The sequence below is a fragment of the Capricornis sumatraensis genome, chromosome X (genome assembly GCF_032405125.1).
Source record: "Capricornis sumatraensis isolate serow.1 chromosome X, serow.2, whole genome shotgun sequence".
NCBI lineage: Eukaryota > Metazoa > Chordata > Mammalia > Artiodactyla > Bovidae > Capricornis > Capricornis sumatraensis.
The window spans coordinates 113866539-113879668 of record NC_091092.1 but is presented as its reverse complement, the minus strand read 5'-3'; the positions used below and the strand labels follow the sequence as shown (position 1 = coordinate 113879668).

At 45.8% G+C, this 13130-nt stretch overlaps 1 protein-coding gene and 1 pseudogene across 1 annotated transcript; one reads left to right on the top strand and one right to left on the bottom strand.

Moving 5' to 3' along the window:
• Positions 1–2219: 2219 nt before the first annotated feature.
• On the top strand, positions 2220–3233 carry LOC138072002 (melanoma-associated antigen B1-like). Its single transcript, XM_068963361.1, has one exon. The coding sequence runs from the start codon at positions 2220–2222 to the stop codon at positions 3231–3233; it is 1014 nt and encodes a 337-aa protein (XP_068819462.1).
• Positions 3234–8210: 4977 nt separating this feature from the next.
• LOC138071862 (ubiquitin-conjugating enzyme E2 D3 pseudogene) lies at positions 8211–9154 on the bottom strand (annotated as a pseudogene).
• Between the last annotated feature and the right edge of the window lie 3976 nt (positions 9155–13130).

The following is a 13130-nucleotide window of genomic DNA, read 5'->3' as shown; positions in this document are numbered from 1 at the left end:
CCAGGACAGAGCTGGCCAGTTCTGGTGCCCCTGACTTCTGCCTGTGGGGTCCAAGGGAGATGAGGGCCTTGGTTTCAGATCTGGCTGCCCAAGTCAGCAGAAAACAAGGAGTCCCAGGCCATGACAGATGTTGAGGCACCAATTCTATGTGAGGAAGGAGACAACTGACTCCCCCAGAACAGAGGAGCCCACAGAGTGCCACCTCTGCCGTCACCCTGGGAAGCCGGGTTAGAGCTCTCAGGCTGAGATACCCTCTCATTTCCTCCAAGGATGGTCTCAGGGACATTGGGGTTTCAGTGTGATGGGTGAGGTCTCATTCAACATAGGGAGGAAGCCCGGTTCCTAAAAGGAGTCACAGTGGTAACACTGAGTGAACATGCGAGAACCCCACCCAGGAGGAAGTGAACCACATAGTCACATCACCCCTCTCAGACCTGGGAGACCCAGGCATGGGGACCAGATGACCCCCACTTGCTTCTGCCCAGAGCCTTGCAGGGAGGTGAGGAACCTCGTTGATGGGGGTATGGGTTAAGGTCCACCACTGGAGCATTTGTAGCTAGTACCAGGAGCCCAGAAGAGGACCTAAGAATTGAGGGGACCATCCAGCTACCCTGCGACAACAGAGGGCAGTGCAGAATCTCTTCCTGACTGTCTGCATCAGGAGTCCACACACAGCTGTAGCTAGAGATCGGGAAAATGTTGCTGCTTTTTAGTGGGTCTCAGGGAGATGGGGGCCTTAGTAGGAGGCGAGAGATCTCAAGTCGAGACAGAGATTTCCTGGTCTTGCCAGGAGTCACAGAGTCACAGTAAGGACCCAGAGAGATGACTTAGATGAGCACCTACCCAGAGCAGTGGGGGCCCGCAAAGTCCCAGCCCCTGTCAACCCTGGGGCACCCCAGGCAGAGGTCGCCAGATGTCACCCCTCACTTCCAGCCCCAGGAACTCAGGGAGATGTGGGCCTTGATCTGAGGCCAGAAGACTCAGGGTGGACTAAGAGAGGAGCATAGATCCCATCCAGGTGAGGACGGCCAGCAATGATGGAACAGTGGAGTCCCAGAGAGTCCAGCCCCTGCTGCCATCCCAGGGAGGTCAGGGACAGGGGTGACAGGAGGTGGCTCACACTTTCTTTCACCTTGGGAACCTCAGTGTGCTCAGGTCAGCAGAGGGAGAATTTCTAACATTTGCCAGGACTCACGGAGAAGATGCTGAGGACTGTGGGAAACTCCCAGAATTCCTCTCACTGTCACTCCTTGGTGCCCCCAGGCATACATGGCAGGCAGAAGTGTGCCTCACTCACAGCTAACAGGGAAGTGAGTGCCTTAGTCTAATGGGTCAGCAGAGGAAGGAATCTTAGACTCTTTGAGTAAAATCTGGGGACCCATTACAGGGCCTCAGCCTCCTGCTGCAGCTCTCCAGGCCCCAGAGACCATGGGTGGTAAGGCCAGGTAGGGCCACCCTGGCTTCCCCCATTCGATCTCAGGGAGCTGTTGGCCTTGCTGTGAGGAAAGGTCCTCAAGCCAGGAGAGAAAGGAGCCCCCAGATCCTCCCAGGAGTCAAAGTGGGGACTGCGAATTTGGACTGAAGGTAGCACACTCCCCCTTCCAGCTAATCAAATGAACGCTAGAGTCTTGCCTGATCCTCCTCATTTCTTTGTGTCATTTCTAAGGGAGCTGAGGTTCTTCACCTGAAGGGGCGGCACCAGAGGCAGGAGGGAGGGGCCCACGGCCTTGGTGTTGACAAGATGAGGACCCTGAATGGTGGAGAACCGAGTTCAGGACAGAGCAGGCCCCAGAACTGCCAGTGCCATCCACCCCTAGTGTCCATGACTCAGTTCCTTCTCATGGGTCCCAGGGAGCTTTGAGGCATCACCTTTCAAGTGGCACATGGCAGGGGTCCCGGCCCCACTAAGAGCTGATGTGACAGTTGTGTGTGTGAATGAAGGGACCCAGAGGGGGCCCCACTCCCAGGCTCTGCTGTCCCTGGAGGCAGCCACAGGCAGGCTGAGGCTGGCGCGCGCTCACTTCTTACACCGGGTTCTCAGGGGATAGGCTGACCAAGAACAAGAGGCCAGCGGTTCCTGGAGCAGGGCTCTCCAGGAAACGGGCAGAGCAGCCTTCCCTCCATGCTGAAGGAGCTCATCCACTCATCTTCCCTTCTCCAGGTGCCAGCATCACCTACTTGCCTGCCTGCTCCCCTGCCTGCTGTGCCTGCTGATAGTCATGCCTCGGGGGCAGAAGAGCAAGCGCCGTGCGCGTGAGAAACGCCGCCAGGCACGCATGGAGACCAAGGATCTCGGGGATGCTCAGGCTGCTGCCTCCCCCGCCCCTACTTCTGGGAGTGCGCCCCCGGGCCCCCCCACTGCTGATGCAGGCCAGAAGCCTCAGGGAGCTGAAGCCACTAGCTCTCCTGTTGCAGAGGCTTCACCCCCAAGATCTAAAGCACGTGGCAGGCGCCAAGTTAAGGGACATAAAAATTCTTCCCAGGCCTCAACCTCTGCTAAGACCACTCCTCCAGATCTTCTGGCCAAGAAGGCAGGAGTGTTGATGCACTTCATGCTAGAGAAGTTTAAGATGAAACAGCCCATCAGGAAGATAGATATGCTAAAGCTTGTCCGCAAAATGTTCAAGGCACAGTTCCCTGAAATCCTCAAGAAAGCCACTGATCGCATAGAGCTGGTGTTTGGCCTTGAATTGAAGGAAGTCAAGCCGAATGGTTACTCCTATACCCTGGTCAGCAAGGAGGGCCTTGCCAAAGATGGGGTGCTGGGCAGTACCTTGGAGGTGCCGAAGAATGGGCTTCTGATGCCTCTGCTGGGTGTGATCTTCCTGAATGGCAATTGCGCCTCTGAGGCAGAGATCTGGGAGTTCCTGAATGTTCTGGGCATCTATGATGGAAAGACGCACATAATCTTTGGGGAGCCCAGGAAGTTCATCACTGAAGAGTTGGTGCAGGAGAAGTACCTGGTGTATCGTCAGATTCCTGACAGCAATCCCCTGAGCTATGAGTTTGTGTGGGGCCCAAGAGCCCACGCTGAAACCAGCAAGATGGAGGTGCTGGAGTTTGTGGCCAAGATCAATAGTACCGACCCCAGTGCTTTCCCATTCCATTATGAGGAGGCTTTGAGAGATGAAGAAGAGAGAGCCAAAGCCAGATCTGCAGGCAAGGCTCATGCTGCTGCCAAGGCCACTGCCCACTCCAAGGTCCCACCCAGCGATCCATCCAGCCCCCAGTGAGATCTCAGGCAGCCTCTTCACTTTGACCAATACTGCCAACCTTTTTAGTAGTGAGAGGATAAAGTGTGGCTGGAAAGGTCATAATATACCTCTTTTTTGTGCTCCTGTTTTACCCTGTTACCTTTCAAATGTTGTTTCGTGTCCTAGAATGTTTGTTTAGATTCAGAATCCAAGTTTACAAATGACAGTTTTGTTGTTATCTGTCAGATCTAAGAGTAAGAGTTTTGGCACTGTGTAGTAGAATTCAGAAAATTCTTCATCTTTTTTGGATCCAGAACAAGATAACATAGCTTTGGAATAGGAATTTTCTTGGGAATGTGAAAGAATGTTGTTGTTTTAAAACAGATGAAAATCAAGTAAGCTGTAGTCAAGTTTTGATTTATGTTATTCACCTTCATCTTAACATTCAGTAGTACCTTTAGCGATACACTTAGATGTTGTTAGTTTATTCAAGAATGCCAATAAAAATAAACAATAAGAAACTACATTCCTTGCTTGGTGGCTCCTTTATGCCCATCTTTACTTGAGCATCTGCTCTTCAGAAGCTTCTGTGCTGGTGAGGGTGATGCAAAGATAAAGGAGACCCTGCACCTGCCTGTAGATGTCTTGAGTATATGAGCAGTGATTCCATAAGGAAGGTGACCAAAAGCAGGGAGGATGCTGGGGAGGGAGTTGGGATGAGAGCAGTGAGGTATAAGTTCTCTCAGCCTTTATTCTCTTAAACCAAAACTTTGAGGTTTGGTATTTTGGCCAAGGTCAATGGTAACATCCCCAGTGCCTTCCCACCCCATTATGAAGAGGCTCTGAGAGATGATGACGAGAGAGCCCGAGCTGCAGTCAGGGTTTGTAGTCGTGCCAAGGCCAGTGTGTGCTCCAAAGTCATGTCTAGCAGTCCCTCCAGCCCCTAGTGAGGTCTGAGGCAACTGTTTCACTGTGTTCCACCAACACTCCCAACCTTTTAAGTTGTGAGAGGCTAAGGTGGGGCTGGAAAGCTAATCATAATATCCCATCTTTGCGTTCTTGTTCCTTCTTGGGAGGTCATTTTAAGTTGGCTGCGTGGTGGGCTGGATGAATCTGTGATAATGGTGAGCTGGGCCCAGACCCCTAGATGGTGGGCCTCAGGTTTGGGAGGCTGAAACTGAAATGAGAAGCTGCCCTGAACAGTTACCCTGAGATTGTGAGTCAAGCAGAGGGAATCTCCGCCTGTGGGAAAGAACAGAAGGTGTCCAGTGCTCCTGCCCCAGTGCAGGTGAACACAGTCCACAAACCAGGTGTTTGATGCGTATTATTGTCACCTTTGTGATGGGATGTGGAGACGTCACTGTGCTGGCACTCGGCCCTGAACGGAAGGAGCCCGAGCACACTCCAAACATGAGGGTATCTCGAGTGTAATCTAGTAGACCTGCTGGGCGGGGCTAGATTTTAGTGGTGGTGAAATACATGAAAATCAGGGTGTTTTGTCGGGAGGGCTTTGGGAGGCAGGGCAGTTACTGGTCCTTGACGTAAATTCTATAAGTTTTTGCGTTGCATCCTGATAAAACGCTTGCCTCTAAATTTACTTAGGGTTACTTGTTTAGTTGCTAAGTCATGTCTGACTCATTGTGGCCCCATGGAGTAGCCTGGCAGGCTCCTCTGTCCATGGAACTTTCCAGGCAAGAATAGTGGAGTGGACTGCCAATTCACAACCCAGAGTGCCAGTCTTCACAACCCAGGGACTGAACTGACATCTCCTGATTGTCAGGTAGATTCTTTACCACTGAGGCACCTGGGAAGCCCTACCGTTTCTTGCTAAGCAGCAGTTTGATTGACTTAGCTTTCTTTGTTTAGAAGACCACATAGTCTCTAGTTTCTCCTGGATGAAGAAAAATTCCCATAGATGAAGGTAGAAATTCCCATAGATTGTCTTTCTGGTATGAAAATAAGTGTCATAAGACCTAAACATTGCCAGCTGCAGTGCCAGGTGCTGTACACAAGCTATATATGTTCTGATACTTCTGTAAGACAAGGCTTATCAAATTCACTTAGCAGACAAAGAACTTCTATTCTCCAAGCTGATAAAGTGACAGAACTGAGTGTAGAGCCTGGTCTGAATTGCGCCCGAGTCCATAATGTTTCACTCCTCCCAGTCTGAGGCTGACATTTTGTCAATTCATTTCTCTTCACACTGCCTGGCCACAATCCCCCTCGCTATAGGGGGATCCGAGAGCGCTCCTGTGGGGTCCGAGAGCCATTATGGAAACCGGCAAGGTGAAAGTCCTGGAGTTTTTGGCCAAGGTCAACTATACTGTCCCCACTGCATTCCTGCCCCTATTGTGAGGTGACTTGGAGAGAGGAAGTAGAGAGCACCGGGGCCAGAGCTGCAGCTGCATTTCTCCCTGGGCGGCGATGGCCCTTCTGTGGCCAGTGCCTACTCCATGGCTGCATCTGGCCACTCAGTCTCACCTCTAGTGTGGTATGAATCCGTTCTTTACTTTGTGATCAGAAAAGCCTGTCAACCTGTGTTCCTGATATGCATCAATAACTTTTCGACTTACCCTTTTCTTGCAGGGGGTGAGGCAGTAATTTTCAAGTGATTTTCTTTTCAGTAGAAAGTTTATTTAGATTCAAAACATAAGCTTATGAATGACACGGGTCACACATTTATTGCTGTTTACCAGATTTAGAAATAAGAATTTCGCTTTCTGAAATACAAACTGAAAAATTTTAAATCATCTGTGTGATCCAGAGCAAGATTACATGGCATTGGAATAGGGGTATCCTTGGTAATGTAAAAAACCCCACACTAAGATAGGATAAGAAGAGAACAAAATTTTAAAGTGATTCAGTTACAGGTCTAGCTTACTGTATTCAGTCTCTCATTCCTAAATTTCAAAGATATATACCTTTTAAATTTAGAAGCATATGTAACTTGCATTTAGGATATACTTAAATTATTAAAGAAAATGTGAGTTTATGAAAATGTAAATTGATTCAGCCACTATGGAAAACAGTATGCTGGTGCTAAGTCACTTCAGTCGTGTCTGACTCTGTGCGACCCCATAGACGGCAGCCCACCAGGCTCCCTTGTCCCTGGGATTCTCCAGGCAAGAACACTGGAGTGGCTTGCCGTTTCCTTCTCCAATGCATGAAAGTGAAAAGTGAAAGTGAAGTCACTCAGTCGTGTCCGACCCTCAGCGACCCCATGGACTGCAGCCTCCCAGGCTCCTCCATCCATGGGATTTTCTAGGCAAGAGTACTGGAGTGGGGCGCCATTGCCTTCTCCAGGAAAACGGTATAGATGCTCATAAAAAAAATTGAAGATAGAACTACCATGTGATCTGGCAACTCTACTCCTGGAAATTTAGCTGAAAGAAATGAAGCCAACACCTGGAAAAGATATCTGAACCCCCCCCATGTTCGTTGAAACATTATTTACCATAATCAAATTATGAAAACAACATAACTGTCCATTAATGGATGAATGGATAAAGAGAATGTCACATAGACACACACAGACACACACAAACACTCATCCTCACTCAGATATTATTTAGCCAATAAAAGAAAAAAAGGAAATCTGGCCATTTGCAGTAACACTGATGCACCTTGAGGGCATTATGCTAAGTGAAATAAGTCAGACAAAGACAAATACTATATAATCTCACTTATATGTGAAAATTTTTGAAAAATGAACTCACAGAGAATAGATTGGTGGTTGCCGCAAGTGGGGGTTGGAGGATGGGTTAAATGGGTATAAGTGGCCAAACGGCATAAACTTTCACAACTTTCACTTGCAAAATAAAGAAGCCCTAGGGATATTATATACAGGATGGTGACTGTAGTCAATCGTTGTTAAGTCACCAAGTGGTTTCCTACTCTCTGCAACCCTATGGATTGTAGCTTGCCAGCCTCCTCTGTCTGAGGAATTTTCCATGCAAGGATACTGGATTCAGTTGCCATGTCCTTCTCCAGGGGATCTTCCTGACCCAGGAATCAAACCCTCATCTCTGCATCAACAGGCAGATTCTTTACTGCTGAGCCACCAGAGAACCCCATAGTTAATAATACTGTATAGTATATGTGAAAGTTCCTGAGAGAATAGATTTTTTTAAAGTGAGGTATAGTTGATGTGGGCTTCCCTGGTGGCTCAGATGGCAAAGAATCTGCGTGAAAGGCAGGAGACCTGGGTTCAATCCCTGGGTCAGGAAGATCCCCTGAAGAAGGGAATGGTTACCCACTCCAGTATTCTTGCCTGGAGAATTCATGGACAAAGCAACCTGGTATGCTACAGTCTGTGTGGTCAAAAAGAGTTGGACAAGACTGAGCAACTAATACTTTCACTTCATTTTCATAGTTGATGTACAATATTTTATAAATTACAGATGAATAACAAAGTGATTCCCAGTTTTTAAAGGTTATGTTCCATTTACAGTTATTACAAAATATTGGCGATATTCCCTTTGTTGTACAATATATCCTTGTTGCTTATTGTATACATATTAGTTTGCACCTCTTAATCTTCTGTCCCTGACCTTCCCCTCCTGCTGGCCACTCCCCACTGCTAACCACTAGCTTGTTCTCTGTATCTGTGAGTCTGCTTCATTTCCCAGGTCTGTTTTATTTTTTAAATTCTCCGTGTCAGTGGTATCATACAGCATTTGTCTTCCTCTGTCTCACTTATTTCATTAATACCATCCAACTATTTACTGATTAATAGCATAATACCCTCCAACTCCATACATGTTGTTGAAAAATTGCAAAAGGTCATTCTTTTTAATGACTGAGTAATATTCCATTATGCACGCACACACATGCGTGTGTGTGTGTATACGTTGTATACATATAGATTACTTTTGTACCTTGACAAATGTCAGTAATGCTGCTATGAACATTGGAGTGCATGGAATTTTTGAATTAGTGGATTTTTTTTCCATTTTAAACAGTAATTTAAAGTTTACTCAAGATTTAATGCAGGTTATTCTGACTTTTACGTTAGCATCACATGGCATACTTCTGAGTACCTTCCTGAGAAATTCTGTTGTACTTATCTCTGTCTGTCTTATAGATCTATGCAACCTCTGGCACTGAGGACGCTATCATTTGGATTCGGATCGCATAGCAGGGAACAAATGGACACCAGAACTCTAGAAATCATGAAAGCAAGAGACCACAGTGATCTTAGAGTAGCGAGCCGAGTGCCGCCGTTAGTGTTCATGTCTGGGTGATAAATTCTGTTGCAAATGCACCCTTAGGTAGTGTGAACGGGTAGTCTTTACGGAAATGAATTGTCACAGAGAATACACTGCCTTGATATGGGCTGCCATTCTTTTTCGTAATTGTGATTTGCCAATGAAATGTATCATCCCCAACTGGACCTGCAGAATATTGTGCTGGATGGTCACTGGCCACATCACTAAGTTCCTTATTAATCCATTTCAGTGCCACAGTCTGTGCTTTTTGTCTGACTCCTCACTGTCTCAGTGTGTACTCAAACGTCCGGCCAAAACTCCTGATTATCTGGTGGCTGGGAAGGACTAACTCTTCATCTCACACTGGCTCTGCCAGACACAGGTGCCTTCTTAATAACCAGAGAGGTTGGACTGGGGAGCGCTCCCTGGCAGAGAGTAGATGAGGCTGGAGGGGAAGGGGAGATGAGCAGTGGAAACCCTTAGACTCAGACAAGCATCGCGTACCTGACAGAGACCATTCAAATTAGTGGGTTTTTTTTTTTTTCAGCTGTACACCCAGGAGTGGGATTGCTGGGTCATTTGGTAGTTCTGTTTTTAGATTTTGAGGGCCCTCCTAACTGTTATCCATGGTGGCTGCACCAATTGACATTCCCACCAACAATGTACAGATCTTGTCCACATGTTCACCAGCATTTGTCACTTCTCTTCCTTTGCGATGATAGCCCTTCTAATAGGTGTAAGATAATACCTCATTGTGGGTTTAATTTGCATTCATATGATGATTAACGATGTTGAACATCTTTTCATGTGCCTCTCGGCCATTTATATGTCTTCTTTGGAAAAATGTGTATTTAAGTCTTCTGCCCATTTTTTAAATTCTTTTTTTAAACTCTCAAGTTATATAAGCCATTCATATATTTTGGATATTAACCCCTTATTGGTGATAACATTGGCAAATATTTTTTCCCATATAGTAGGTTGTCTTTTCATTTTGCTGATGGTTTCCTTGCTGTGCAAAAGTTTTTGGCTTTAGTTACATCTCATTTATTAATTTTTGCTTTTATTTTCCTAGCTTTAGGAGACAGATCCAAAAAAAATATTATTATGAATTATATCAAAAAGTGTCCCACTCATAGTGTCTTTTAAGAGTTTTATGGTTTCCACTCCTATTTAGGTCTCTAATCCATTTTCAGTTTATTTTTGTATATAGTGTTAGAGAATATACTAATCTCATTCTTTGACAGCAACATGTCAAAAATAAGATTAGAGCCTAAACACAACTTGGTATTATCAGAAAACTAAGTATGCTTTCACATTTGAGCCAGTAATTAGAGTTTTCAGAAATTAACCCTGAAGAGACATCCACAACCATATGAAAATCCTTACATATCCATGAACATGCTAACTGAAGGAACATAATATATATCCACAGAGTGGAGTACTATACAGTTATAAAAAATAATGAGCATGGTCTTTGTAAACTAATAAGGGATGCTTCCGTGATAGATATAGATATATAAAAGAATGTGGGAGTTTGGGGCTAATGTCAATGATACCAAGTCCAGTGCCTTCACATCCTGGTATGAAGAGGCTTTGTGAGCTGAAAGAGAACCAGAGCCAGAGCTGCAGCCAGGGCTCCTATGGTGCCAGGGCCACTGCACTTTCCAGAGCATGTCCAAAGCTCCTCCTACCCCTAGTGAAGTCTGAGCAGATACTTCACATTGCATTTAGAGAAAGCAGGCAGTCTTCCAGCTACCGGAGGGCCAAGGTTTTTCTCATGGAAACACAGCATATGAAGTATTTGTGTTCCTATACAATATGCACAAATTGGAGGTTTTTCTTTTTTCTATTTTTAAATGTTGCTCCTTTTAATTAAAGATGTGTTTAGCTTCAGAGTCTAAGTATACTAATGGCGCACCTCCCCCATGTACTGCAGATTAACAAGTTGAAAAATAAGAATTTTTGTATTACATGGCAAAAACTGAAATCCTTGAATCATTTCTTGTCATTTGGAACAAGGAAACATGATATTGGAATATGGATTTTTTGCAAAAATGGAAATTATTTCACGGTGAAGTCTGTGTAATTATCAGATACAGAAAAAAAGAAATCTTAAGAGGTATTCACTTCTTGGTTTGTTTTATTCCTTTTAGTCTTTCTTTGTAAAACTGAAATGTATATACCTGGATTGGCTTAGCTTATTTAAGAATGTGGGAGAAGTGAAATCCCAGTAAACTTCACTTCTTGCACACTTTCACTGTAATTCTTCAAATATTATTTTAGCATCTGTTCTTTGGAGGCTTCTGAGTAGTATTGGTGATGCTAAGAAAAATAAACCGAACCATTTCCTATAGGATTCTAGAGTCTAAGAGAACAATTCATATAAACTAGCTTGTGGACAAAGATATAGGGGCCGAATAAAAAATGATATGTAAGGAGGTGAGCGGATTGAGGGCTTCTTCATGAGGAGTCTAGTGTAAATACACTGAGGCAAGGCACTTGGAGACTGTAGGACAATAAATGTCCATGGGAGGTAGTTTTAAGTTAGGCTACATGTTGAGCCCACCAGGGAGGCTGTGGAAACACTAAATAGAGGCCAGACCCTCAGATGGTGGGTCTCAAAGATGAGAGACTTAAGCCTGGAATGGAAAACTACTCTGAACAATTGCTTTTCAATGATCAGGCTTCCCAGGCAGCTCGGTGCTAAAGAACCCGCCTGCCACTGCAGGAGACGTGGGTTCAATCCCTGGGTCAGGAAGATCCCCTGGAGGAGGAAATGGCTACCCAATCCAGTATTTTTGCCTGGAGAGTCCCATGGACAGGGCAGTCTGTTCAGTGCATGGGGTAGAAAAGGGTCAGACACGACCGGGTGACTAAAGAGCAACATGAGTAGACGAGAGAGAAATCCCGCCTGGGGTGGGGGTGGAATGTGCCCTGTGCTCCTGTCCCAGTGCCCGTGAACACAGTGCACAACCGAGATGTTTCATGCACATCATCTCCAAGGAGCTTCTGTGAAAAAAGTAATAGTAGAATGAAACCGGAAACTCAGAAGCCAGTGGGCTGACACTCTTTGCTGTGAGTCGTGGAAACAGCTCATTTTATTGAAAGGGCATTCCATTCAGCGTTTTTGCCTATGTTGATAATTCCACCAAAGTCTGTGAGGTGAGTATATTTTAGGTGATGGTGAAATTGATGAAGATAGGGGCTTATTTTATTTAGTTACTTATTTATTTGGCTATGCTTGGTCTTGTCTTTGGCACGCAGGATCCTTGATCTTCCTTGCAGCCTGAGAGTTCTTTAGCTGCAGCTTGGGGAATGTTTCAGTTGTGGCATATACGATCTTTAGTTGTGGCGTGTGAACTATTAGTTGTGGCAAAGCTGTGCCATTTGGGACCTAGTTCCCTGATCAGCGGTGGAACCCAGGCCTCCTGCATTGGGAGTGCAGAGTCTTAACCCCTGGACCACTAAGGAAGTCTCTAGGAGTTGTTCAGATGAAAGAGCAGCCGGGAAGGAAGACAAAATTAGTCTCGGAATCAAATTTAGATTCTTGGAATTTCGTTCAGTTAAAATACTACCTCCACACTCAAAATATGATTTAGTAGTGGAAATGAAGGATTCTTTCTAAAGAGCATTTTGGACTGATTTGGTGTTCCATGTCCAAGAATGCCACCGATTCTCTGCCATCTCCTGGATTTAAGAACTTCATCAGGGTCGGTGGTATCCTCCAGGATGAAAAGAATCATAATCATAGGAAAAACAGATATTGTGTAAAGTCTCAGTGTGGTCCAGGCACTGTGCCAGGTGCTTTAGCGCCATGCCACTAGCCCTACCAAAGCCACTTCACCTGAGGCTCCCCGAGTTGGGGATGGACCCAAGTCGACACAACTGATAAGAGCCAGAGCTGGGACTGGAGCGCTGGTCTGAATTTGTGCACAGCGTGCAGCCTTCCCCTTGTCCCGGCCTGAGGTGCTCATGAGTCAGTTAATTCACTGTCTTCTAGCACTCCAAAATGTATCTTGAGTGACAGAAAGAAGGACTCTGTGATGAAAACACTGGGATGGAACACCTAGCCAAGGCAATACAAACTCCAAAATAATAAAGAGGTGTGAATAAAGGAGAGCAGGAGACACTGCTCAGTAAGCATATGATCATCTGCAGGTGCAAATTCAGACAGCCTCAAGTGATCGAGGGCTTACAAGATTATCTGGCTCTGACCTTCTATGTAGACAGTAAACATTTTCTTTGTTTTAACTAAAAATAGTTATTTCTACTTATTTTTTGACTGCTCTGGGTCTTAGTTGTGACATTTGGAATCTTTGTTGCCACATGCTGGCTCTTTAGTTTTGGAATGTGAGATTTTAGTTGTGGCACGAGAACTCTTAGTTGTTGGATATAGGAGTTTTAGTTGTGGCATGTGGGATCACGTTGCCTGACTAGGGATCAAACCTAGGACCCCTGCATTGGGGGCGCAAAACCACTAGACCAACAGGGAGGTGCCGAGAGTAAATATTTTAGAACTACCCTAAATCTGGTGACTCAGATGGTAAAGAATGCGCCTGCAATACGGGAGACCTGGGTTCGATCTCTGGGTTGGGCAGAATCCCTGGTGGAGGGCATGAAACACACTTCAGTATTCTTGCCTGGAGAATCTGCATGGACAGAGGAGCCTGGTGGACTACAGTACATGGCGTCACAAACAGTGGGACATGACTGAGCGATTAAGCACACA

Excerpts from the sequence above, each read along its gene's own strand:
- LOC138072002 (XM_068963361.1), top strand. The coding sequence starts at position 2,220 with ATGCCTCGGGGGCAGAAGAGCAAGCGCCGTGCGCGTGAGAAACGCCGC.